Source organism: Trichosurus vulpecula, chromosome 1 (assembly GCF_011100635.1).
Source record: "Trichosurus vulpecula isolate mTriVul1 chromosome 1, mTriVul1.pri, whole genome shotgun sequence".
NCBI classification, from domain to species: Eukaryota; Metazoa; Chordata; class Mammalia; order Diprotodontia; family Phalangeridae; genus Trichosurus; species Trichosurus vulpecula.
Genome location: NC_050573.1, coordinates 50,327,894 through 50,355,413, shown reverse-complemented (window position 1 = coordinate 50,355,413; position 27,520 = coordinate 50,327,894). Strand labels below are relative to the sequence as shown.

General features: G+C 51.3%; 3 protein-coding genes across 6 annotated transcripts in view; all 3 read right to left on the bottom strand.

The window, feature by feature from the left end:
- Window positions 1–1,814, bottom strand: part of PNPLA6 (patatin like phospholipase domain containing 6) — a 38,976-nt gene extending 37,162 nt beyond the window's left edge. For 3 of the 4 annotated variants that reach the window (XM_036761199.1, XM_036761214.1, XM_036761206.1), the window contains exon 1: window positions 1,730–1,805. The gene's annotated coding sequence lies outside the window, so the exon portion shown is untranslated. Of the gene's footprint in view, window positions 1–1,729 lie in introns of all 4 variants that reach the window. The other variant, XM_036761191.1, reaches the window with a different exon arrangement.
- A 264-nt stretch (window positions 1,815–2,078) lies between these two features.
- MCOLN1 (mucolipin 1) lies at window positions 2,079–17,593 on the bottom strand. The gene is made up of 14 exons (XM_036741181.1): window positions 17,446–17,593; window positions 9,498–9,697; window positions 8,960–9,127; window positions 8,659–8,824; window positions 7,738–7,849; window positions 7,283–7,379; window positions 5,516–5,615; window positions 5,246–5,352; window positions 4,886–5,035; window positions 3,968–4,069; window positions 3,485–3,607; window positions 2,986–3,192; window positions 2,545–2,681; window positions 2,079–2,387 (listed from the first exon to the last, which is right to left on the bottom strand). Exons 1-14 carry the CDS (start codon window positions 17,474–17,476, stop codon window positions 2,351–2,353), a joined length of 1,737 nt encoding a protein of 578 aa, XP_036597076.1. The 5' UTR covers window positions 17,477–17,593; the 3' UTR covers window positions 2,079–2,350.
- A 1,147-nt stretch (window positions 17,594–18,740) lies between these two features.
- Window positions 18,741–26,653, bottom strand: ZNF358 (zinc finger protein 358). Its single transcript, XM_036766104.1, has 6 exons — window positions 26,583–26,653; window positions 23,521–23,635; window positions 23,252–23,342; window positions 22,833–23,095; window positions 21,326–21,455; window positions 18,741–20,937 (listed from the first exon to the last, which is right to left on the bottom strand). Exons 1-6 carry the CDS (start codon window positions 26,651–26,653, stop codon window positions 18,965–18,967), a joined length of 2,643 nt encoding a protein of 880 aa, XP_036621999.1. The 3' UTR covers window positions 18,741–18,964.
- Between the last annotated feature and the right edge of the window lie 867 nt (window positions 26,654–27,520).

Here is a 27,520-nt window from a genome sequence, read left to right as displayed (position 1 = left end):
CCAAAGCTGAAAGGAATAAGTGAGGGAGAGCTAACACAATAGATAACAATCAGGATTCAATGAGCTGCCTCACAAAGCAGTGGGCTCTCTCATTTGGGAAGTCTTCAAGCAAAGGTTTAGTGACTTTTGACTACAATGAGGAAATGACTCTTTTTCAGCCATCAGATTAGAAAGATGCTTTAGTCTGTTCCTACTCTGAAATACCTTTATTCTGTAACACAGGAAACTCACAATTGCACACACTTTTTCTTTGTAAAAAAAAAAAAAAACGAAAATCAGAATTCAAAAACATCTTGATGGGCTAGAATGCAGAGCTGAACATGGTAAGTTTTATATCTAAGCTTAAAAAGATTCAACTTTGCAAATACAAATGTGGGGAAAAGATAAGTGTGCTTTAGTGGCCAGTGAGTGCCATGGGTATCAAGAGTGGGGCACAGCAACCATGAAAATTAATGTGACCGGGGCCTGGATTGAGAGAAGTCCTGAACTACGCAATCGCACTCTGCCCCAACAGTATTATCAAGGAAAGTATTTTGTGAAGTTCTAAGGCCAGTTTTCAGAAGGACACTGACAAGGCAGGAAGCATCTGGAGAAGGGGAACAAGATGAGATCACTTGGTATAAGGTTCATTCTAATCCATCCCGGACACAACACAGCAGCCAAAGTAATCCTTAAGCACAGATCTAACCAGGGCATTCCCCAACTCCAGCGCCTCCCTGGGTACAATATGAACTGTCTGGCTCCTACAGCCCTTCACCACCTGGGTCCCAGCCTCTGGTCCTCTCTCTGTCCTTACAAGGGGCTCTCCGCCTTCCTTCCGCCGCGCCTTCGCACCGGCCATCCCTCAAGCCTGGGAATGCCCTGAGTCCATCACCTCCTATGCAGCCTCCGGCATGTACCACCTTCTAAAGGCACCCCCTCCAGCCCCTGGTGCCCTGACTTCTCCACCACCTCCACTTGTTCCATCTATGCTTCTCTATACACGTCCCAGTGCCGGGTGCGGCGCTCCTCGAGGCCAATTGTGATTTGGCGTCTAGGCTCACGGCAGGGAGCTCCTAGGGCCTTACTGGCCCAAAAGCTGACGTTTAGCCTGGGGAAGAGAAGCCTTGGCAGGACCTCCAGGCATGGAAGGGAGAAGATCCTGGTCCGGCCTGGCCCCCCGGAAAGTTGCCAAGGGCTCGGGTAAAACTGGACAGGAGGGGACCTCTAGGGCCCGGGGTGGGCCTCGGGGGCTGGATGGCCCCGGGCCAGGCACGCTGTGGAGGGCGGGTCTCAACGGGCATCGAGAGCCCTGCTTCCCCTAGGCTCGTTTCGGAGCCTCCAGCGCCCACAGCTGGGCCTCACCCCCGCCCCAACCTTCCCCGGGGAGGCCCCAGAGCAGGGTCTTCTCCAGCCACCGACAGCCGCTCCTTCCCTCGGGAAATCGCCCGGTACTGGGTTGTGTCAGGCTCTACGCCTGAGGTTCCTGCCTGGAGGGAGAGGTCGTCCCGCTCCTGTTTGCTGGGCTTTGCATCCCCAGCGTCGGGCATACAGTGAGCGCCCCATAAATGCTTCGGTTGAATTAAACTGATTCGGGACCGGAGAAAATAAGGAACTGAGGGGAGGCCGGAAAATGAGGGCATCAGAAAGGACGATACGGGGACGCGGGGGATGAACTCCGGGGGTCACCCCAGTCCTCCCGCTGTCACGGACACCTCCCCGGGATCACGCGGCGGGGGCCCGGACTCACCACGGCCCGCAGCCGGCTCAGCTCCGCGGCGTAGCCGCCGCCTGTCCCTCCACCACCGCAGCGGCAGCAGCGGCGCGGCCCCTTTAAATTACGGCTCCCGGCACGCCGTGATGACCTAATGATTCCGCCCCGCCCCTTCTCGGCCACCATACTCCGTGGTTTCTCGGAGGGGTGCCACCACGTTAAAAATGGCCGCGAAGCGCCAGAGAGGCGGGTCCCTGCCCACCCCTCCAAGCCTGAGCCTCGCTTCCCCGCCCCACCCCCCCTCCCCCCACCCACGGCGGAGAGCGTCCGAGACTCATCTCGGGCCCCGCCGTGACGCAGACTCAGAAACCAGACAAGGCGGGCGTCCCGTGTTCACCCTTTATTGTTCCCCCGCGCCGCCGAGTCCTGTTAGAAAAGGGCCCAGCCCAGCTTGGCCCGGCCCGGCCCCGCCCGCCGAGAGACTCCCAGGCAGGAGGGGCCGAGCCTCAGAGGCCCGAGTCCCGCTGCGGGGGCGGGGTTCCCGCGGCTCCACGAGTCACTTTCTAAAAGCAAACCATAAAACCATAAATAAGGCGCTGGAAGCGTCCGGTCCACTCCCACGAGGGGCTAAAAACCTCGCGTGACTTTTCCGCGGGGTCAGTTCACGAGCAGGGAGTTTTCCTGCAAGGGTTCCCTGGAAAGAAGCAGAAAAGCAAGGGTTTGAAGTGGGAAGGAAGAATCCCCAGGGGGCGCCCCGACCCGGGCCCCGCCCAGACACCCCCCCCCCCACACCCCCAACCCCCCCACCCCCCCCCCCCCCCCCCCCCCCCCCCCCGTCAGGATCGTGGTACCTGGAGCAGCAGCAGCACAGAAGGCTGCAGGTGGTGCCGCTGCCGCGCCGGAACTTGCCAGAGGTGGGGCTGTCCTGACACTTGGCAATGTAGGCCTGAAGCTGGCTGCCCTGGGCCTCGCCCTCGGACTGGTGCTGCTGCAACACGCGAGAAGGGCTGCGTGACGGGGTGCGTGGGGGCATCCCACGTGCACGGAATGGGGCTGCTGCAGAGCACGCGTACACGAGAGGGGGCGGCCGACACGCACCCGCATGTACCTGTGTGCCCCTGCAGCTGCCCACCCCCACCCCCGTGCCTGTGGGTGTGTGCTGACCAAGAGTGAGTCATTGGTAGGTGCACCAGAAGCCTATGTGTAAGTGCATGGGAGGCACCCACTAGGACAGGGCCCTCCCCATCCCAGAGGCCCAAGGGACCAGGATGGAGGGAGTGCCCTTGCCCTACCTTGATGGTCTCATAGGAGCCAGTGATGAGAGCAATGAAAAGGCTGAGAACCATGTAAATGAAGAGGCTGATGAAGGAGTAGAGATAGAGCTGGGAGAAAAGCCAGACCAGCCCGCTGTGTGCTTGCATGGCCGCAAAAGTCACAAACATGTCATCCCCATTGATGAGCGAGAACAGGCACTCTGACACCATAGAGAGGGAACGAAACTGGAAGAGACCAAAGATCAATCAGGGTGAAAGGGGCTGGGGCACAGAAACGAGTCAGGGAAAGAGCCAGTTCCAGAGTAGTCTCAAGGGCCCCCTCTTCTCCCAACCTCTGGTCCCAATGGTTTTATTTCTCCCTCTTATATCTTCTAAAAAAGTCCTCCCTTAAATAGTCATTCTCCCAGTCCCCAAGCCAGGCTAAGAGGAATAGAATTGCCACCCAAAAACATCCTCCCACCAGGACAGACCCAGCCCTCATTCCCCTGCTGAGAACCACAACAGATATCCTAAGCACCTTCATATGGTACGGCCCCAATACTATCCAGCCACAGAAACAGTAGCCTAGGTAGATGACAGCCACACAACAGCAGAAACGCATGACGCTGGGCAAGGCCACTCGTAGTGTGGCAATGAGGATCTGAAGGGGACAGAACAGTGGCCATCAAGGCTACCACTAGGACTGGCTGGCCCCAGCCCCTGTGCGTTCAAAATAGGGAGGAGGCCTGCTACAAGTCCGGCTTATGGTCACAGCCCTCCCACTGGCTGGAGGAGGCAGGAGGGCAGGAGCCAGGCTTCTAATATGGAGAATAGGGGAAGGTAGCAGCATCTCATGCTGTATTTCTGGCCTCACCACCTCTATGTTCAAGATAGGGAAGCAGCCTGGTACAAGCCTGCCTCGTGGTCACATAGGCTTCCCAAGAGGTGTGAGGGGAGAGAGGCTGGGCAGGAGCCAAGGCTATTATGGAAGGAAGGGACGGGCAGCAGGGTCTGAGCTTACATTGTATTTCTGAAAGAAGGTAAGATAGCGGATGACGCCAACCCAGACAAGCAGAGTGGAGGTGCCCAGAAGGATGCTGCAGACGTCATAGCTGGCCAGGTTCTGGGGGCACAGGGAGCTCCATCAGCTCTAGGGGGGACACGGCCCCTACCTGAGGCAGGTGTCTCCTCAACTGTTCCCTTGTGAACTGGCCCCCATCCTGTGCTGTGTGAATGGGTGCATGTGTGTGTGCACCTACTTGTGGATTTGCAAATGAAAGCAGAGTCAGATGGGAAAGAGGGCAGTGCCCAGGGGCAAGGGAGAGCAGGAGAGTAAACAGTAGAATAATCACGATGTCTAAGAGAGTTGCTACCTCAGGCCCCAGAGGACATGCACAGAGACAGTGGAGAGAAGACGCTGGGACGGGGTGGTGGGAGGGGAGAATGACCCACACAGCAGACACCAGAGGGGATAGACTCACAAGCATGGAAATGAAAGGGAAAGAGAGATGAGAGAGAGAGGTAGGGGTTTCACAGAAAGGAGCAAAAAAGATTTCTTAGGGACACAAACCTAGGCCGGGAAAAGGAGATAGACCTTGGGGTCTGTAGCTGCCTTACCTTGAGATGGCTCCAGAGAGAACCTGGGCCCCACAAAGGGAAAAGAGGGGCCTTTTGCCCCAAACTGCTTGCAGGCTTGTCAAGGCCCTACTCTGAGGACAGTGTGGAGCAGGAATAGGGGGCCCCCCCCCCAGCAGCAGTTTAATCTCCCCTACTCCCCTATCCAGCCCTCAGTTCCCTTTCAGATCTAAGTCCCCCCCTCCTCCCTACATGACCACCTCCTATACCCTAAGGACACCCTCTTCCCCTCTTCTCTCCCCTCCCCCCAGCAAGGGGACCTGCCTGACTTCTTGGGACTGGGAGGCTGTATCCCCCAGCCCACCTTGGCCTCAATGCCAATCTTCATGATAGTGCCAGATATGGTGAGTATGTCACTGGCCACGAGAAGGATGTACCAGCCATTGACAAACTCCAGCCGCTCCCATAGGCTCAAGGCGTGACCCTGGCGCCGACACAGGAAACGGGCAAATTCCTGGGAAAGAGAAAGACACCCTTCAAAATGCCACCCAAAATACCTGGATTCCCCTCCCTCTCCCTATCCTTGCTTTGGGGGGCATTTCCAAGACTATGAGTTGTGGGAACTTGAGTAATGGGAGAGTGGCCCCAAGGCTTTGGGCAATGGAAGGCAGTAGCAGTTAGGGAGAGGAGAAAAAAAAAAAGAGTGTGTAATCCCAAGTCTCACAGTTTGCAGCAGGAAACCTCGCAGCAGGGAACGAGCACAGAGCAGAAAGGACAGGGCGCAGGTCAGAATCACGACCACATCGAAGAAGAGGCGAAACCGGTTGTCTCCTAGAGAAAAGATGGTGGATTGTGGGAGGCAAGAAAGTGGTGACTTAGGGAGACCAAGGCAAGAACAGGGAGGGAGAAAGGCAGAGAGGAGGGGGGTCCAAACTGTGGAGGAAGCTTGACACACAAAACTGAAAGGAGAAGAGAAGAGGGTATCTGGTCTCACCATGCCCAAAGACGCTGGGGTGTTTACATTCTTGAATGTGGGCGCTGGTCTCTAAGCTGATAGGGACTCGCCCGCTGTGGGCTTTGTTGTCAAACGTAATCTGGAGATAAAACCAGAATTATATTGTGATAATAAATGTGAGGAGTGCAGAGAAATGGAAAGGTCTCCTTAAACTAATTCAAAATGAAATAAGAATGATAACGTCATTGTTGTAATAGCTACATGGAAAGAGTTTTCAACATTCACTTTCATAAGATTCTGAATTCTAAACCTTCGCCCCTCCCCAAGACAGCGAGCAATCTGATACAGGTTATACATGTGCACTCACATTAAACGTATTTCCCCAGGAGTCGTGTTATGAAAGAAGAATCAGAACAGAAAGGAAAAACCAACAACGAAAGGTGAAACCAGTCCGCTTCGAGCCCCATTCAGACTCTCAGCTCTTTCTCCAGATGGGGACAGCATTTTTCATCACGACTAACAGCTAACATTAGTGTGCCAGGCCCTGTGCTAAGTGCTTTACCATTATCTTAAATGGTCCTCACAACAATCCTGGGAGGCAAGTGCTATTATTACCCCCTTTCTACAATGAGGAAACTGAAGCAAACAAAAGTTAGGTAAGTGACTTGCCCAGGGTCACTCAGCTAGTGAGGATCTGAGGTCACATCTGAACTCAGGCTGTCCTGACTCCAGGCCTGGTGCCCCCAGGCTGCCTATATATAACAAACATACAAATGAAAAGGACAATAAAACTGACCAGCCCTGGCCCTAGGAGACAAGGAAGTGCCCCACCCCTACCTTCACCACAAGGGTAGAAGAGGAAGGTCATCACCACCCCCACTCCCGTCCCAGGGCCCTCTCCTGGTGGCTTCTCAGAAGCTCCTTCCCATGGGCTGAATGACAATGACTTTCCTTCCCTGGGCCCACCTGCCTCAACACAACAGCAAATGCTCTCATCAAAGTGCCAGCCTCACTACAAACTTGTGAGGCAGTGAGTGACAGCTGACCCCATCTGAAAGAGGAAGAAACAGGCTCCAAAGGGCAGGACAGCTTGCCAGGGCACAGCCTCCTGCCCTCTCTGATCCTGCAGCTCAGGAGGAGATCACGGCCCTACTTGCTCACAGGTCTACAGGGGCTCTGCACAAACTTCTAAGGACACAGTCCGGTGGTGGGGGGAGACCAGCCTGGAGGTGGATCTCCTCTTCCCTCCTGTCTGAGATCCTTGTAGGCAATCACAGAGCTCTAGAGAATACCTGGAAGAGCCCTCACAGTGATCCAACCCTTTCATTTTACAGAGAGAACAATGAGGGAGGCTTAGAGAAAGGAAGGGATTTGCCCAAGGTCACACAGCCATGAAGAAGCACAGGTGGCCTTTGAACCAGGTCCTCCATAAACTCCAAATCCAGTCTTTTCTCCATTATACTCTGCTGCCTCCAAGCGCCAGCACCATTTTTAAACCAGGCTGATCCCTTCGCTCTCCCTGCATCACACCAGGCTCCAGCTGTCTCCCCTACCTGAAATTCCGTCTGACCAAAGACCCATCCCCCCAATCTTCAATGGCGTTCTGTTCCAGAAAACCTACCCAGCCGACTCTGCTCTGCCCATCGCTCACGCTCCAAGGACAGCTCATCTGTAACTCACTATTCATCCAGTGACTCTGAAGCCTCCTACCCTCCCACAGCTTAAGGGCAAAACCACAGGGTCAGAGCACAGGATGAAGATGCCCCAAGTGCTACCCCCCTCATGCCTTCTAGCCCCAAAGCTCACCAGGATGGTGAAGGTATAGCAGTCTGGGATTTCATTGTTGATAATGGTCTGCAGATTGATGGTCTTGAGCTGGAAACGGATGGTGACGTTGATCAACCTGAGAGGTGGAGAGGAGATGAGGTGAGGGAGGACAGGGGAGAATGGAAGTTTCAACTCTTCTCCCTCTTGGCCCATAAGCACCTACTGCCTCCTGGGAGAGCCCAGCTGGCCCTGCTCTTCTAGTGGGGTGAGGGCAGCTCTGGTGACTCTGCCATTGTGGCTTCCTGACCAATTTTGAGAAACTATCTGCAGCTGGAGTCAGTACACGTTGTCTCCCTTTCCCTGGAGTCCCTTGTTGGGGGGAGGGGGCAGCAGATGAGGACAACTAGGAGGCTCTTTCCATAGACCCACATAAAGCAGCAGCAGGAGCTACAGTTGGGGGGAGAGGGGGAAACAAGCATCAGGGAGTCAAATACTTATGAAACTTGAGTGTGAAGTTCTTGTAGCTACTGCCTCTGGATGGGAACAGAAGAAACTCCTGATCTGGGGGCAGAGGGTACCGCTCTGCGGGGTCCACCCCAATGCAGTCTGGGAAGAAAGGATGAGAATCAGTGGAGCCTTCTGTGCCCCCACCAGGGAACAACCTCCAACAGAGAGGGGCAGGCAGTCTCTCCACAGGAGGCTCCATGACTCGGGCGTCAAGCCTCTAGGCCTCCAAAGCCCAGCACTGGCTAGCCTAGAGATTCGAGCAAAGGTGTCCTGAGGGCCCCAGGGCCACTGGTTCTGGGGATCACAGGGATCAAAAGAATATGGTTGTAATGAGTCTCAAGTTCTGGTTCTGCCATTTAATAACTGGATAACACTGGGAAGTAATTCACCCAATCTCTCTGAGTTTCATTCTCCCTCTCTGTAAAATGGGGAGTCTCATACTTGTACTCCCTCCCTCACAGGACTGTCCTGAGCAGAGGGCTCTGTGAGCCTCACAGTACTTCAGAAATGGGAGCTATCAGGATTATTAGTGCAGGAAGGGACTCCACACACTGAAGAGACCAAGGAATGGAGGAAACTTTTGTTAAAAGATACAAGAGACCCTGGTGGCCCTGTGACATCTGTCACTGTGGGTCTTTTTACCTCTGCTTGTCTCCTGTCACAGGGAGCAGGAGACACCCTTCCAGGGTCAAAGGCCTTAAGGGAAGGAGAGGAAAATCCAGGAGAGTAAAAAACAGATGAAAGAAGAGGGTGGGTGTACCCTGGAGTACCTTGGAGGGGACAGGACCAGAATGTTCCTGGGGTGGTGGGCACTGGCGGGAGGCCCCGGAGTACTCCTAAAAGGTCCCTCTTTAGTCTCAGCCCTTCTTCTTCACTCTACCCCTTGTCTCCACATTCCCCATACTAACCGGTGACCACCATCGGATCAATGTTGAAGGTGTCATTGGCAGGATCGATGTGACCATGGCGATAATACTGTTGGCACAATGCTAGGGCCGAGCCGTTGGCCCCCGGGCCGCCCCCACCAGGCACATAGGCATATCTGCCCAGGGACTGCTCAGGGATCTGCAAGTACTGGTAGGTGGCAGAGAAGTGGGCAGGGGGAGGAGGGAAAGGAGGCATTATCCCTCCACCCTGAGCTCTGTCCCTACCCCTGCAATCCCCAATCCCAGATGATTCATTTCTATCAATATCTTCATATCCTCATACCTGGTCGACAGCAAAGATGATGGACTGCTTGAGGTCAGCCTGAGTGTAGACGGCATAGCTATCATCAGCCCCATCTGTGTAATCCTTGAGGAAGAGATGTTTGAAAGCCACTGTGTTCTCCTCTCGAAACATCACCACAATCTGGTTACTAAGCCCAAACAGGATGAGCTGCCAAGGGGGGCAAAGAAGAGGATGCTAGGGATGACACTGAGACAGAGCACCCCCCAAATGCTGGGACTCTGACTTCACATCCCAAAGTCTCAAAGCACAACTTCTGTCCCAAAGACAACTACATCTCCTTCTAGTACTGGATGAAAAGGCAGCAAGGGTAAGGGAAGGAGAGAAAGAAGTCTCCTCACTCATGGGAAAGGATAAGGGCCCTGGGAGAGGGGTAAGACAGGGCACCCGAGGTCTGAAAAGGAGGATTTCACCAGGGCTAAGACCATGGGGAAGAAGAACAGCCTTCCCTCTTTCTCTTCCCCATACCTTGAGTGCTGCCCCTCTTCCCCCGTTACCCTTAGGTAGCCCCCAGGGGCACCTGGATGGTGACGATGAGGATCTTGGCAACCTGCAACATCAGCTTGAAGGGCTTTCGACCCTTGGCCCGGAACTTGTCACAGGGGCTCATAAAGAAATACTTGAGACGCCGGCGAAGGTCTTCCTCCTCGCTGACAGGTAGGGAGTCTCCCTGGGACCCATAGCCAGGATTAGAGCTGGGACTAAGCAACGGCGCTCGCTCTAAGGTTGGAGGGAAAGGGCCCTTAGAAACTGTGACTCTACATTCCCCAAATGATAAATGACCAAAAAGTACTTTTTAAGGGAAGAAATCAAGCTATCAATAGCTATATGAAAAAATGTTCTAAATCACTAATTAGAAAAATGCAAATTTAAAAACTCCCAACTTCCACCTCACACCCATTCAGCCAGGCAAAGTGAACAACAAAGAAAAATGACAAATGCGGGAGGGACTGTGGGAAAACAGTGTATCAGTCCAGCCAGTCTGGAAAGCAGTTTGGAGTAACACCCCAAAAGTTACTAAATGTAAGAATATCCTGCAACCCAGCAAAACCAGTATCAGGGCTATACCCCAAAAGGATCAAACAAAGACGAAAAAGACCTATGTATACAAAACTATTTTTATTAGTAGTGGCAAAAAATTGGAAAGCAAGGGGGTAGCCTCAGTTTGGCTAAATGTTATGGTATACGAATGTGATGGAATACTATCACGCTATGAGAAATGATGATGGGGACCCTGTCATAGAAACCAGGGATGACCTGTATGAAGTGAACAGAACTAAGAGACCAATTTATACAATAACGAGATTACTGTCAGATAAACAACTCTTTAAGAACTCTCATCAATGCAATGACCAACCACATTCCAGGCCTCATGATAAAACGTGCTGTCCACCTCCTGAAAGAGTTACAGTGAAGACCGAGACACACATTTGGGGGCATGGCCAATGGCAGCAGTTTATTTTGTTTCATTGTACATATATGTACATGTGTTAATATTTCTTTCTCACCCAGGGGCTGGGGTGGGGGGAGGGAGAGAAGTTAGATTTCATTGATTGAAATAAAAAATGTTCTAAGTAAAAAAAACAAACAAACTGTGGCTCTCTATCTCAAGGGCCAGCCTTGCCTTTAAGGGTATCTCTGATGACCAGCTTCATAGGAACGGAAGCTCAGACTTCAGTCTAAGACAGTTCAGCCCAACCAGAGTCCTTCAGCATCCTTTTCAGGACCATAAGAGAAAGAACCTTCTCCTTCTCAAGTCCAGGAAATCCCTAAATGCTTCTCACCACATTTACCCTCCCCAGGCTTGTCTTCTCTTCTGTAAAAATGGAGTCACGACTAGACGATCTGCGTGGTCCCTCCCAGCCCCAGACCTAGGATCGACCAGCAGAGGAGCTGAGAGCCAATGTCTCCCAGAAGAATGTGAGCAGGTCACATCTGTTACTTAACCCTGGCCTGACTACAGTCCCCTCCTGGAAAGTAATAAGCAATAGGAACAGCTCTCATCTCCACTGTGCTTTAAGATTAGAAATCATTTTTCCTCAGAACTGAGTTAGAAAATGCAAATATTAACTGCCCCCATTTTATAGAAACTGAGGCTTTGAAAGGTTACATGACTGGCTGTTGATCCCATAATGAGCAACTCCATTAATTCCAGTGTTTTTATCTATAAAGTCCTGTTACCTCCCCAGTATGGGGCTCAGTGAGCAAACCTGTTACACAGGCAGACTAGGCATTGGCTGCCAGGAACCCTCGGGGGAGGGGCTTTCCCTTTCAGCTATCAGGCCTTCTCAATGATAAATTACTAAAAAGGGTCATTTCCACTCATTGCCTCTTCTCTCTCACCACAGTCAACAAACATTTATTAAGTACCTATTATGTGCCAAACACTGTAATAAGTGCTGGAGAGGCAAAGAAAGGCAGAAGACAATCCTTGCTTTTGGGAGTTCTAGTAATCTGACTTTTGACCCTAGCACTTAAATGAAACTCTTCTCAAAAGAGTTGCCAATAATCCACCTGGGCAAATCTGCTGGTCTTTCCTCCATCTCTTACTCCCATCACCTTCCTGCCCAGGGCAGCTTCAGAAGCTTCCTTACTAGTCTTTCGGCTTCCAGGCTCTCCCCTCTCCCAATGCTCTTGACACAGTCACCAAATGAGATTCTTCACACATAACCCCAAACTCATCGCTCTCCTCCTGAAGGACCTTCAGGGGCTCCCAACTGCAGCTGGGATAAAATGTCCATTCCTCGGCTTAGCACTGACCACCCTGCCTTTTTGTTGGGGGCTACATGGAGAGTCAGATACAACTGAGACACAACTTGTAGCTGGGGGAATCCAGAAGGAGACAGCATTGGAGCTGAGGTCAGAGGGGAACCAAGGAGTCTAAGAGTCGGAGGTCAGGGCAGAGTGCAGCCTCGACCTAGAAGACAGCATGTTCAAAGGCAAGGAGCCTGAAGACAGACAGTCGAACAGTAAGCAGCCTGGTTTGGCTGGATCATAGGGCCCAGAAGGGAGCCTGAATCAAAACATATGGGCTTGAAATGCCCAAGAGAGGAGTAAGTATTTTATCTCATTCCAGTGCCTCTACAAAGGCCTGGAGGTGAGAGACAGACTCGAGTGTGGGGAACAACAGCTCAGTGGGCCCCTACAGTGCAACGACAAGGCTAAGGCAATAGGCCAGGAGAGGTGATGAGGGATTGATCTAGAGGTCACATTGTAAAGAAAAAAAGAGGAGAGAGATGATATATAAAATCAACAAGATGACATTTGATATGGGGGGATCTTTATGCTAAGTGTCTCTGCCAAAGGTCTCCTTTTCAAGATATGTAAGGGACTGCTTCAAATGTATAATAAGAGTCATTCACCAAATGACAAAGAATAGCAAGATGGCCCAGTGGACAGAGCACTGAGCCTGGAACCAGGAAGACCTGAATTCAAATCCAGCCTCCGACACTTTCTAGCTGTGTGACCCTGGGTAAGTCATTTAACATCTATTTGCCTCAATCTCCCTATCTGTAAAATAAGGATAATAACAACACCCTCCTGGAAGAATTGTTGAGAAGATCCAATAAGGTAAGAAATGTAAAGAATTTTGCAATCCTTAAAGTGACATATAAACGGGACCTATTATTATTATCAAAGGACATGAATAAGCAATTCTTGAGGGAAGAAGTCCAAGCTCCCTATAGTCATGAAAAACAAATTCTCCAAACCACTAAAATAATTCATTTCAGAGAAATGTAAGTTAAGGCCACTCTGAGGTTTCAGCTCATGCCCATTAGATTGGCAAAGCTGATAAAAAGGGTAAAAGACAAATGTTAGAGAGGCTTCAGAAAAAAGAGACAGTAAAATACCGTTGGTGCAACTAGGACTTAGCCCGGCTGCTCAGGAGAACAGTTTGGAATCACGTCCATAAAGCTACCAAAATAGGAGTCCCCTTGGATACTAGCTTACACCTACACACTCACTCCAGACACCCCCAAAGAGACTAAAGAGGGAAAGTGTCCTATATGGCCAAAAACATTTCTAGCAGCTCTTTTAGTAATGGCGAAGAACTGGAAACCAAGGAGGTCTCCATCAACCAGGGAATGACTGAGCAAGTTATGGTATAATGTAATAGAAATGATGAGAAACTGTTTCACAGAAATCTGGGAGACTTGTATGAACTGAGGCAAAGAGAAGTGAGCAGAATCAGGACAATAATTTATACCGTAACACTTGAGAACTCTGATGAACGAAATGATGACCTACGACTCCAAAGGACTGATGAAGAATACTACCTACCTTTTGCAGAAAAGTGACAAACTAATGCAAAATGAGCCACACATTTTTGGACATGCCCAACAGAGGAAGTTGCTTTGATTGACTATACATATTTGTTACAAAGGCTTCAGTTTTGTTTTGGGGTTTCCATCTGCCCCAGTGGCAGATGGAGGAGGAGAGGAAAAAGGAAAAAAAATGCTTGATAATTGAAAAAAAAAATAATTAGGAAAAAAGATTTCCAAACTGATTAGGTATTGGGGATGAGGAAGAGGAAAAAGGAGAAGATGATTCCAAGGTTTCAGACGTTAGACTAAAACAATGGTAGTGCCCCTAACAGAAACAGAGAAAGCTGGAGGAAGGGTGGATTTGGGGAAAGGTTAATGAATTCTATTTTGGATATGCTGAATTTTGAGATGCTGTAGGATATCCAATTGGAGATGTCCAATAGGCAGTTACCCAAGAGAGGTTAGACCTGGAATAGATCTGGAAGCCACCTATATACACATAATAAATGAACCCAAGATTGCCAAAATAGAATAGAAGCCCAGGACAGAACCTCAAAGGACACCCACATACTGCCAGTTTGGTCTCAGAGTTGAGAAGATTTGTGAAAACAAACCCTCCTCCCTTCTTTCCAGGGGTGGGGTGCTATGTATGGCATATTACACATGTAAAACAAGGCAGAAGTGCTGGTTTTGTTATATTGCTTTTCTTCTTTTTTATTCTTTATTTCAAGGGATGCTTCAATGGATATCAGAGAAGGGATGGATATATTCAGAATCAAGGTGCTGTAAAAACAAGACATCAATTTAAAATGTAAAAGGAGTAACTGAACAAATAGGAGAACCAGGAGAGCAGTGTCTCAAAAACCTAGGAAGCAAATTCAGAAAGCGGGAGTGGTCTACAGTATGAAATGTGAAATGCTACAGGAGGTCAAGACAACTCTGAGAAAAGACCCTTGGATTTAGCAATTGAGACATCATACCTAAGATCAGAGATGAGAATCCAGATTGGAATGGGTTGAGGAGTAGGAGGAAACAAAATAAAGGCAAGTATAGTGGGGTTTTTTTTTTTAATGATTCTGGCTGTGAAAGGGAAGAGTGGTAGGACAACAGCTTGAGAGAGTATGATGGGGTCAAACTGAAAACTTTTTAAAGGTGGGAAGACCTGGGCATGTTTGTAGACAGCAGGGAGGAAGCCAGTAGATAGTGAGACAGAGAGGAAGCGATTGAAAAGCCCAGCAGGCATTGGGATAAAGGATGAAAACAAGTACTACAGAAGGCTTGACCTTAGCAGGAAGAAGAAATATTTCATCAGAGTCTGAAGCAAAGCAGGATAGACTGGGGGATGATACTGAGGTGTCAAAAAGGGACCTCTGGATAGACAGTCAGTCAAATTGAAGACAAGGTCCTCTCTGCCTAGAGGAAGGTGGGAGTAATGAAGAGGGCATGAAGAAAGAACAGCCACTTTGGGGCTTTCCAAATTTATTTCACACTCTTCCCCTTCCCAAATGACATTCCAGTTAAACCGGACCTCCTAGATGCTCCCAGCCTCAGCATTCCATCACAGGCCTCTGGGCTTTTTGCACAGGGTGTCCCATCATGACTGGAATGCACTCCAATTCTACCTAAGCCCTTCAGAATCCTTCACTTACAAGGATTTAAAAGATGGCACCTTTGAAAAGAAGGCTTTCCTGATTTCCTCAGTTGTTAATAACCTCTCCCTTACATGACTGCTGACTAGCCTTGACCATGCTCTCTTCCCTTGCAATACTGCTCTCTCCTCCTCCCTGTTTGAGCAATCCTCAGTCCTCTGGGTTGGTTCACCATCCTTCTCCCACACTCTAAGTATGGGTGTCTCCCAATGTGTTTTGTCCAGAGTCCTCTATTTCCTCTCCATTTTCTGCCTTGGTGATCTCATCTGTTCTCATGAACTCAATTATCACCTCTCCACAAATGACTCCCAAATGTGGAGATCCAGTGCTGCCATCTTCAACTGCCTGCTCAACATTTCAGCCTGAACTTCCTCCTGGCAATTCAAACTCGGCAAGTCTAAAGCTGAAATTCTATTTCCCCCTAAATTTGCCCCTATTCTCAACTTCCCTATTTCTATGGATGACACCACTGTTCTTTGAGGCCCTCGGCTTCAAAACCTTGAAATCATGGTTGAAAGGAAAAGCTCTCCTTTCTTCCTCTCACATTTAATCAGTTGCAAAATGCTGTAAATTCTTCCTGCAACATTATCCTCCTCTCCATTCACCCAGCAACACCTTGGTCCAGAATAACATTTAATCTAGACTATTTCTTTTAAATCCCTCTTACTCCTTCCAGTCTCTCCACTTTCCAATCCATCATTTTCAGTTGCTACAATAATATTACTAAGGCACAAATTAGACCATGTCATTCCTCTGCTCAGAAAGAACCTTCAAGCAGTTCCCTCTAGGACAGGAGTTATTGAAGAACTGGGGTCCAGACCCCAATGTGTCTGTGAATAGATTTCAGGAAATCTGCAAATGTGGATGGGTAAGAAATTACAACCTTATTTTTTTTTACTCATCTCAAACTGAATTTTACCATTTCCTTCAATAATTTAAAAACCTTCTTCTGGAAAGGACTCCATAGGCTTTACCAGACTGCCAAAGTGGTCTAAAATACAGAATACATTATGAACCTGTGCTGTGGGATTTAAGGCCCTCTGTAGTCTAGTTCTAACTTCCCCGCAGAGTCTGATTTCATATTATTCTCCTCTAAAGACTCTACACTCTAGCCTAACCAGATTACATGTCTTCTCCCACCCATAGATATTTGCAAAGGTCCTACCCCACCCCAGACAGGAAATCTTCATCTCAGTTTTTCAAGATCTTTATCCTCTTTTGAGGACCAGCTCCTTAAAGCTTTTCCTGATCCATCTGGCTGGAACTGAGCTCTTCCTCTTCAAATTTTCCCACAGTACTTTGCCAGAATCTCTTTTTGACCCCATCATTCTTGACAGTGCATTATACACTCTTCTCTATCCCTGCCAGGACATTCTTTCCCTGGAGAATGTAAATCCATTTAAGGGGGAAAGTAACTTATCAAGATAGTGATGGGTGGAGAGCTTAGACTTGGGAGTCAGACCTGGCTTCTGAGGCATACTGGCTGTGTGACTGTCCAAGTCTAGGCCTTTCTGTGCTTTAGTTTCTCAGCTGTAAAACAGGGATAATAACATTTATAGTACATTCCTCAAAGAGTATTTATGAGGTCAAAAGGCGGAAATGTATGCACTAAGACTTTTGGGGGCACATGGTATGTAAATAGTTTTGCAAACTCAAAAGTGCTTTACAAATGTTAGTTGCTACTAATCATTATGAGGAGTCTCAAACAAATCCAACATGCATTTTATTAGGCTTTTACTACATGCAAGGAACCTGTACTGGACACTGAAGATACAAAGCTAGTTTTGGCCTTTAAGGGGGAGGAGGAATATACAACACGTAAACAGGTAAGCACTGACATTCCTCAAAAGGTACCAGTATCTAGCACCTCTTTGAGGAGCAGGGGAAAGGACATTTGCTCTGGAGTCGGAGGGCCTGAGTTCAAATCATACCTCCGACACTTATTAGCTGTGATCCTGAGCAACCTCTCTACGCTCCCTTTTCCTCATCTCTAACAAAAGGCCTTTCCAGCCTTCTTACACCTCACTCTTAAATCTGGGGGCACGGGCCTGCTTACGGGGCGGACTCCGGGATTCTCCCTGGAGTTCCCCAAGGCTGGCATTCTCCCCCTCCTCGTCTCTATGTCCTAGCTTCCCTGCTGCCTTCGAGTCTCAGCCAAGGTCCCACATCCTGCAAGAAGCCTTTCCCGGGCCGCCGTCTTTCCCTCCGAGGCGACCCTGTCTCTGCCGGCTCCGTACCGGGTTGTTTATATGTGGTTTCCCTGGCAGACTAGGAGCTCCTTGAGGGCAGGGCCCGTCTCTGGCCTCTCTTGGTATGCCCGGTGCCTGGCACACAGCAGGCGCTCAATAAGTGCTCGCTGACTTGATCGGTGAGGACCCGCCCAGACTCCAGTCTACCCGGACCCCACGACCTCCTCTGGGCCGATTCCGGACTCGTAACCCAGGCCGGCTGAATGAGGCGGGGGAAGTTCGGGTTCCGTAGAGCCCAGGGGCTCCAGGGAAGCCGAGGCTCCGGGGCCGCCTGACATTCTCGGCCCGGCCCCTGTGCCTCTTACCTGAGCCGCTCCGGCCCCCGGGATCTGCCATGCCGGGCCGGGCCGGGCAGGAACCCCGCAGCGGGGAGAGGATGACTGCCGGCTTCTGACCTAGCCCAGCCGCCGCTTCAAACCCGCCGCGTCAGCTGACCCAAGCCCCGCCCTCGGCACGTGACGCAGAAACGCGTGCGAACCACCCGTGGACGCGACGCGCTCACCCCGCCCCTTCCGCCGACGGAGCGGAAGTGGTCATGGGAAGCCTGGCACGTGACGCACGCCAGCCCCTCCCGCGTGCCCGAGAGAGGCGGGGCTGCCCCGCGCCCTTGTCCCCTAGGCTGGCGAGATGGAGGTCGTTCGGCTTCGGCTTTCTCCGCTTGTGTGCGCGTGTCCGTCCCTACGTGCACGCCTCTTGGTCTGGGCACTCCACGTGTTTGCACAGGGGAACGCGTGTGCTTTTATCTCCAGGCCCACGTGTGTCCGTGCGTCCACGCGGAGCTGGTCCGGCCTTCCCCCGTTTTTCGCGTGGGCTTCCGTGTCATGTGTGCAGGACCGTGTCCAGTTTGCATGGTCATAGCTTTACACTCACGTGTGCCATGAGATTGCATGCCGTTGTGTACAATTTGTGTTGATCCGGGCACATCAGTGTATGAACAGTGGATTGTGTGCATAGGTTGTGTGCAAATGGGGCCTTTAGTCTCTTGAGGTCAAACACCACCACCCCCTTTTTAGGAACCCTGATCCTTGGAGGACATGGCATCCTTCCACCTTTGACCCAACCTGGGAGCCCCTGGAGTCTACCAGTGACCTGGGAATGATTGGGAGGGAGGGGAAGGAAGAGTCATAGGACTTGGGACCTTCCTGGGGCTGATGCTCTAAGACTACTACTGGTAACACCCATCCATATGTGCACAGACACACAAATACCACGGGCCAGAAAAACAGGCCACAGTCTGCCCTGAAAATAATCTCCTGAAGTGGAAAGGTGGAATCTTCACTATTGCATCTCCAGGGCCCTTATCTGCTATGGATAGTTCAAAGGAACCAAGCTAAAGTAGCTGAGAGTCAGTTCCAGTCTCAAGGGCTGAGCCCCAGTCTTAGACGGGAGGGACTTTCCCACCCCAAGAGCCAGAGACAGAAAGAACAGAGATAAAGTGTGGAGGCGGATGGGAGAGAAGAGGCAGAGACACAGAGACTAAGAGGGACAGAGACAGAACCAGAAAAGAAAAAGGCAGAGAAAAAAGGCCAAAAACAGGCAGAGAAAGACAAAAGCAGAGACAGCGCATCTGGACACAGCCACAACAAGGACCCACAAGACATTAGTGGGAGGATTTTACTAACACCATGAGCCTCGGACAGTACATGCCTCGACCCCATTGCCAGATTCCCCTCCCACCCCAGACCCAAACTTCCCCAACTACAGCCCTCAGGCTCCCTGTCCCACCCCACCCCCACCCACCCTTCCCCAATCCTGCCCTCACCCCTCAGGCCCTAGCACTGCCTCTTCCCCTTGTCCCCAGCTGGGCTCCTAAGCAAGTGAACTTCAGTCATCTCCATCATCACCATCGCTATTGGCGTTGCCATCACCATCGCCACCATCGTACTTGCCACCTTCATAGGTGGCATCATCATCGAATTCATCACCACAGTCACCACCTCTAAAGGTGGCATCATCATCGAATTCATCACCATAGTCACCACCTCCAAAGGTGGCATCATCATCAAACTCATCACCATAGTTGCCACCTCGAAAGGTGGCCTCATCATTGAACTCGTCACCATAGTGACCACCACCATAGTCCTCTTCATTGTCCTCATCACCATAGTCACCACCTCGAAAGGTGGCATCATCATCAAATTCGTCACCATAGTCACCACCACCATAGTCATCTTCATTGTCCTCATCGCCAGTAGGAGGCAGGGTGGAGGGCGCCCCTGCAGAGATCTCACGGATTCCCTCTTTGTCAACCTCTTGGATGTCCTTGTAGATATCATCCTGGCCTCGCTCATAAACGTCATCTCCATCGCCCCCATAGACACTGTCCTGGGCATCTTTGTTCCTATCCTCTGAGATGCCATCATAGGCATCACTCCGGGCACTCTTGTAGACATCATCTCGGACACCTTGGAAGACATCACCCTGGGCATTTTCATGCCCACTCTCCTGCATTTCCTCATATGTATCATCATGGACTACCTCATAGACTTCGTTTTGGACACTCTCATAGATGTTTCCCTGAGCACTCGCCTGGATGTCCTTGTAGATATTCTCCTGAAGGGTGCCTTCATAGATGTGATTCTGCATCCCCTCATAAATGCCTCCCTGGACACCATCATAGATGCCACTCTGGGCACCCTCATGGACCCGTCGATGCTTAGTGAGGCTGGAGGCCTGGCCGAAGCCCTTGCCACAGATTCGGCAGCGGTAGGGACGTTCACCAGAGTGCACATGGAGGTGCTGCAGGAGGGCAGAACTTTGGCCAAAGGCCTTGGAGCAGTGAGGGCAGGCATAAGGCCGTTCGCCGGTGTGCGTGCGCAGGTGGTGCTGCAAGTTGGAGCTCTGGCCAAAGGCCTTAGAGCAATGTGGGCAGCGATAGGGACGCTCAGCTGTGTGTGTGCGTTGGTGCTGTAAAAGGGCTGAACTCTGCCCAAAAGCCTTGCCACACTGGGGACAGGAATAGGGCCTCTCACCTGTATGTGTACGCAGGTGTTTGAGCAGGCCAGAGCCCTGCCCAAAACCCTTGCCACAGACTGGACACTTGTGCGGGCGGGCACCACCATGGGTGCGTAGGTGCTGGGCTAGCAGGGAGCCGTGGCTGAAAGCCTTGCCACATCGTGGGCACAAGTGTGGCTTTTCACCACTGTGGCTGCTTCGGTGCTTCAGCAGTGTGGAGCGCCAACCGAAGGCCTTGCCACAGGCGCTACATTGGTAGGGACGAGCACCAGTGTGTGTGCCACGGTGCTGGGCCAGCGTGGCTCCATGGCTGAAAGACTTGCCGCAGTCAGGGCATCGATATGGCTTCTCCCCGCTGTGTGTACGACGGTGCTGGCTCAGCCCTGAGCTTCGACGGAAGGAACGCCCACAGTCCGGGCAGTGGAAGGGCCGAGGTGGGCTGGGTGGCCGGGCGGCACTACCATCACCAACAGTGATGCCAGAAAGGCCCGAGCCTGCTGCCCCAGGAACTAGGTTTGCCAAACCTGGGGTGCCTTCAAGCCCAGGAAGGAGGCCCCCAGTGCTGAAGTTGCCGTCCTGCCCTGGAAGACCAGATTCAGTAGAGGTAGGGGCACCATCTGGGTCAGGGATGCTTTTGGGGGAATAGGTAAAGCCTTTGAGGCCCTCAGGACCAGGGCTAGTGCTAGGGCTGGCAGGTGAAGGGGCACCCTCTGGCGTGGGGAAGCGGCCCTCTGGGGTGGGGGTCCTGTCTGGGCCAGGGAAGGGACCTTCAGGGCTGGGAGTATTATCCAGAGAGCCCTCTGGACTGGGGGCTCTATCTGGGACTGGACTGTCCACCACATCTGTGGGAAAAAGAAAAAGGGTAATCAGGAGCACAGGAATTTGGGGAGAATGTTTCTTTCTCACTCACAGTTTCTTACTCTCTTCCCCAGGGAGTTGGAAATCCTGGATTGCCTGCCTCCCTCCCCCAGTAGCCTGAACTCCTGGATCATAGGGTTTCAAGTTAGAAGGCACTTTAGAGATGATCCAGCCCAATCCCTTCATTTTAAAAATGGGGAAATTGAGGCCTAGAGAGGAAAGGGACTTGACCAAGGTCACTATCAGAAATGGAATTTAAACCCAGCTTTTCCAAGCTCTGGCCACCACTATTCACTAGATGCCCCCGTCCGGTCCGGTACCGTCCCCTCCCTCCCTCCTCCAGGGAGCAAGACTGGTTGCCTCCAGTCTCACCTGCAAAGGGGCTTAAGACGCAGCTGTCTTCTTTGTCGCTGTCCAGGGTCTCCCTGGGGGCCCGGCCCCGCTGCTTCACCGCCCCTCTCTCCATTCGGGCGCGCACCCCACCCGCCTGCAGGACGCGGCTCTAGTCAAGAAAGGAAAACCGGGCTCAGGGGGAAGGGAGGCTCAGCTAACACCTACCCAGGTCCCCGAGGCAGTCCGGGGAGACGGAGCGCCCCCTCCCCGAGCGAGGGCGGCGCAGGGAACAAGACAGGCCCGGAACGAGCCCGGCCTGGGGCTCCGAGCGCCCCGCTCCCCTCGCAGGGCCTCAGTTTCCCCCCCACCCAAGGAAGAGAGCTGGCTTCAAGGCCCAGAGATCCGGGAGACGAACTGGGCCAGTCCGTGGGGCCTCCCTCCCCCCCCAACCCCCACGGGAAACCCCAGGCCGGACGGAGAAGACTGGGGGGGGGGGGCAACCCGCTGCCCCCCGCTCCCGCCTGCCTGCTCGCGGCCGGATTTCGGCAGAGGAAGAGGCCGGCTCAGGGCCTGGGCGCCCAGCTCCAGCCCTCCCGGCCCCTCCCCCCCCCCATCCCGGGGCTAAGACTCACCGCGGCCCCGCTCCCAGGGCTCCGGCCTCGGCCGCCCGCCCGCCCCGCCAGCCGCCCGGAGCCTCCCGCCGCCCCAAGTCCGAGCCCGAGCCGAGCCGAGCGGGAGCTGCTGGGACTTGTAGTCCGCCCGCCCGGCCGCTCCGCTCGGCCGTCCGTCCGTCCGCGGGCCTGGGGGCGGGGCCGGCTCCGACAGGGTCACCCCGACCGACAGCCCGTCCGAGCGAGCGCGGGCGGCGCCGGCGCTCCAGACTCCGCGGCCCCTGCCCCTCCTCCTCTCCCCGTCCGCCTCTCCCCGCGCTGGCCCCTGGCCCCCGCCCCGCCCCGCGCAGTCCCCTCCCCGCCCCCGCGCCTTCCCCTCCCTCCCTGACCCCTCCCCGCCCCCGCGCTGGCCCCCGGCGCCAGCCCCCCTCCTCGCCCCGCGCCCTCGCCTCCCCACGTGGTGCCCCCCCCCCCGACCCGGCCAGGTCCTCGCTTCCCCCCAGCACCGGCCCCCTCCCCGCGCCGCTCGGTCCCCCTCCCTCCCTCGGGCCCCCCCCCCCCCGCAGCCGGCCCCCGGCCCCTTCATCGCACCCTCCCCCCCCTCCCCCGGCGCCGGCCCCTAGTCCCCCGCCTCCTTCCGACGCCGCCCACCGGTCCTGGGGCCCCCTGTGGGGGAGGGGCCGCTCCCCAGCTCTGGCGAATGTGGGAAAATGAGCCGTTTCCTGGAGTGGTTCGACTTCTTTGTCCTGCCCGACCTCGCTCAGGCCAGGAGCCGCCCCCCGGCCCCACCGGGCTCCCCTGCCCGGACCTCCCCTAAGGGCAAAGGAGAGACGCCCCCTCCCCCAACCGCCCTCGAGCCGCTCCCCCCACCCCAGCCCAGTGAAACACGCAGACCGAGCGTAGGCCCCCCCCTGCCCCCAGCGGTCAGTGCCTACAGTGGCCGAGGGCCAAGGCGATCCGTTCCTGGAGCACTCAGACGCCACCGCGGCCAGGGCGACTCTGGTCTGTTTCAGGGCCAGACATTTCCTCTGGGCAGGCCTAGAAAGTCCTTCCTTCCTGCAGGTGCGAGGCTCTGCGGGGTCAGAGGGGGGCACACGCCGGCCAACAGCCCGAGCTTGGCCACCGACCAGGCGGAGACCCAGACCCAGGCCCAGCCCCCCAACCAGGCACCGTTCTCTCCAAACGTCCCCAGCCCACTCTGACCCAGGAGAGGTCCCCGCGGAAGCGGATCATCTCTTCTTGTTCCTCAATTCCCCTGCCGGCGGAACTCACTCCTCCCGCTTCTCCTTCTCCAGTAGCCTCCCAGACGCCTCGACGGCCCCCCTGATTTCTCTTTCCTTCCCCCAGCCCCCACCCCTTGGCTCGGGTGCACAATGGCTTGTCTCTCCGGGCAGGTGCCAGCAGCCCATGCCATCTGCAGGGTCCGTGTCAGCAGGACCAACAGCCTGGGGGCGGGGCGGACCCAGGGGGCTCAGGAATTTGGAATCAGAGGACCTGGGTTCAAATTCTAGCCCTTTACAACTTCTGTAGTAGCTAGGTGATGGCAAAGAGCCCATGAAACTGTCTCCATGGAACCTTGCCACCACGAAACTCTTCTGACACAATCAGCCCCCTGCCACTTACCTTCACAAAGCTCCAGGCATTGCCGTCCTCCTCTGAGACACTGTTTTCTGTGCTGTCCACCTCTGATGACTGTCCCCTTACCTCTGATCCAGGCCCCTTGCTTTCCCGTCCTGGTCTACCAGACTTACAAATTCTTATGGGGAGCTCAAGGCTCTAGCTGAGCAGAGTTAAGCAGAGAGTTCCTTCTTGGCTCCCATGTCCACCTGGCCTTCCTCAGCACTACCCTGAGACCACATAGGGTGAGTGGGCGTTTATCAGTGAGACCCAAGATCCTCTGGAGAACCTATGAAATACCTAAAAATACAAATTGGCCCTGAAACCTATCTTGCCTCTTTCTGTTTTCACAATGACTGTGGCAATGCCCTGGAATGGGATGCCCAATCACATGGCTTTTAAAACTTCAGTCATGTCTGACTCAATGACCCCATTTGGGGTTTTCTTGGAGTGGTCTGTCACTTCCTCCTCCAGCTCATTTTACAAATGAGGAAACAGGCAAACTGAGTTAAATGATTTGCCCAGGGTCACACAGCTAGGAAGTGTCTGAAGCCAGATTTGAACTCAGGAGGATGAGTCTTCCTGACTCCAGGTCCTGATCTCTATCTAGTTGCTTTTTAGACATTCTAGGAACATGAAATTTGCTATTAATGTTCTGAATGTGAGCAAGGACCAGCAAACATATACCACCATTGAGGGAACTAACCAGAACACACACACACACAGCCAAATTTATATAGGACTTTGAGAAAGTTTATATATGTTAGCTCATTTGATATAATCAAAGACTTGACAGAGTAGGAACAAGGGGAACAAGCATTTGTTAAATGCCTACTATGTGCCGAGCTAAGCACTTTCCGCAAATATTACTTCATTTGATCCTCACAACTTTGTACGGTAGATGCTATTATTATCCCCATTTTACAGTTGAGGAAACTGAGGTAGAGATTAAGTGACTTGTCCAGGGTCCTACAGCTAGTAAATATCTGAGACTGGATTTATATTCAGGTCTTCCTGACTCCAAACCCAGCATTCAATCACTCAAGGACAATAATAAGCAAAATTTCATGGGATATTGATTCATCGTGCTTTGGGGTGGGGGGAGAGGACATGTTAGGTAAAACAATGCAAAAGGACCACAATGAATAGTTGCAGCTTGTGAACCACTATCTATTGAGGAGGATGAAAAAGTAGAGGAATTATGTGGAGAATTGAGATCTTTCAAAACCAAGCCAGCATGAAGATGGACCCAGAGAGAGAATGGTGAAAACATATTCTGGATAATATGATTGGGGAATAAGAAATAAAGAGATGAAAACCTTGTATATTACTCAGAAGCTTTACACCATGTGCTTAAAGAAGAGTAGAAAAGGCTTTTTTGTTGTTGAGTCCTGGCCTACTCTTTCTGAACCCATTTAGTGTTTCCTAGCAGAGATACTGGACTGGTTTGCCATTTCCTTCTCCAGCTCATTTTACAAATGAGGAAACTAAGGCACACAGAGTCAAGTGATTTGTTCAGGGTCGCACAGCTAGTAAATGTCTGAGACCAGATTTGAACTCAGGAAGAGGATTCTTCCTGACTCAAGGCTTGGTGCTCTATCCACTGTACTAAGAAAGGGCCTAGTTATGGAGAATACAATACAACAAAAGAAAGAAAAGAAAGGAAGAAGGGAAGGAAGAAATTGGCAATCCTAACAGAAGGAAGAACCTACTAATGAGGTAGTTCTTGCTGAATCAGATTGTCTGATTGCATCAACTGAGCATTGGTAGCTGGGTAATTGTGGGCCAGTCCTTTATCCTACCTGGGCCTCAATTTCCTCAGCTGTAAAGTGAGAGAGTTGAACTAGATGACCTTTATCTTCCACATTAGAGGTTAGAGGAAAGGTCAGAATTAATCTCAAATCAGAAGAAAGAATAAAGTTGAAAAGGCACCTTGTATATTATAACAACTTCAAACTGAACTATAAATATAAGCTCTTGACTGGAAAATGGAAAATGGATGAAATCAAAGATACTGATTTTCATTATGGACATTTCTTTTAAAAGTTTAACCAGTGTAAATCAATCAGCACAACAAGAAGGCCAAAGAGCCTAAAAATTAGAGAACAAGCTCATTAGCAAAATATTATAGGGGGCAGGGGATGACAGAAGATTATGAGTACTATTTCTCACAAACAGGGAAAAGTAGTAGAAGAGAAAGCAAATCTGTACTAAGTTTGGCAATGCATTTTTTAGATTGGTGTAGAAAGACAAGTATATTTCTTTTTTTAAAACATTTAAAGTTTTGAGTTCCAAATTCTATCTCTCTCTCCCTCCCTCCCTCCACTACCCTCCTCCCTAAGATGATAAGCAATCAGATATAGATTATACATGTGCAATTACACAAAACGTTTCCATATTAGTCATTTTGTACAAGAAGACTTGAATAAAAGAAAAAATGAAAGAAAAAGTGAAAAATAGCATGCTTTAGTCTGTTTTCAGACAATATCAGTTCTTTCTCTGGAGGTGGATAGTATGCTTCATCATTAGTCCTTTGGAATTGTCTTGGATCATTGTATTGCTGAGAATAACTAAGTCACTCACATCTCTTCAGCATACAATACTGCTGTTACTGTGCACAGCATTCTCCTGGTTCTGTTCACTTCACTATGTATCAGTTCATGTAAGTCTTCCCAGGTTTTTTCTGAAATCATCCTGCTTGTCATTTCTAATAGCACAATAATCTACCATTACAATCCTATACCGCAGTTTCTTTAGCCATTCCCCAATTGATGGGCATCCTTTTCATTTCCAATTCTTAGCTACCACAAAAAGAGCTGCTATGAATATTTTTGTACAAATAGATCTTTTCCCTTGTTTTTTGAATGTCTTTGGATATAGGCCTAGCAGTGGTATTGCCAGATCAAATGGTATGCACAGCTTTATGGCCCTTTGGGCATAGTTCCAAATTGTTCTCCGGAACGGTTGGATCAATTCACAATTCCACCAACAATGCATAGTGTCCCAGTTTTCTCACATCCCCTCCAACATCCGACATTTTCCTTTTTTGTCATATTAACCAAACTGACAGGTGTGAGGTGGTGCTACCACTTGCTTCAGCGGCCATGGCCAGGCCACCGGAGAGTGAAAAGGATGCCATAGAGAGTGAAAAGATTACACGGACCAGGTGGGAGAGTATAGGACAGCTCCATTTATTAAGCTGAAGAAAAGGGCTTATATACCTTTTTAGGCAAGCAGATCAACAAATTCACATGCAAGACATTTGTTATATAGCATGACTTCCTCATGCTTTGTTCCCCTTTTGCCATAAACCATATTGTGTTAATAGCCCACAGATGGTGTTTAGCACCATGTGCCATGGAGGATTTGGAGAGCCCGTGTGCTGAGTTATCAGCCCAAGGGCAAGAACAGGCTTCAGGGAAAACCTGGCCTGTATCTTAACCCAGAATGGACTTTCTCAGAGCTGCCCCTCTACATCTTCCCCCTATTATTTTAAGATGGGGAGTAAGATTAAGGATGAGTAAAATAAAGACTTGTAGAAGAAAGGGACTTATGAGACACAATAGTGTTAGGAAGGCAAACAAGGGAAGAAAGTGACAACAATGTTGCTTTGATTTGCTTTACGAGTTGTAATAACTCATTGGTGATGCCTTCAGGATCAATTCCTGGGGCTTTGCTGTGTTCATTTAGGTGGGTGATAAATTCTAAGTCATGTATATCTCATATCACATTATGATTATGCCATAAATTTGTAGATACAAAGAAATAAGGATATGGTAGACAAGTATGTACATAGTAATCCCCTTTTAAGTAAATATGGGAAGGATTGATCGACACATTGACAAATCAAAGGGGGGCATCCTCTTTATGAATATAGGTACAGAAAGTCAAAAAGCAATTGTCTCTTTAAGATTCAAAAAGTCCTTTCTTATACAGCTGTCTGGCAAGAAACATCGCCAGTGAAATCTTCTGGCCCTTAGTATATGTTCCAGCCATCTCTAGCACT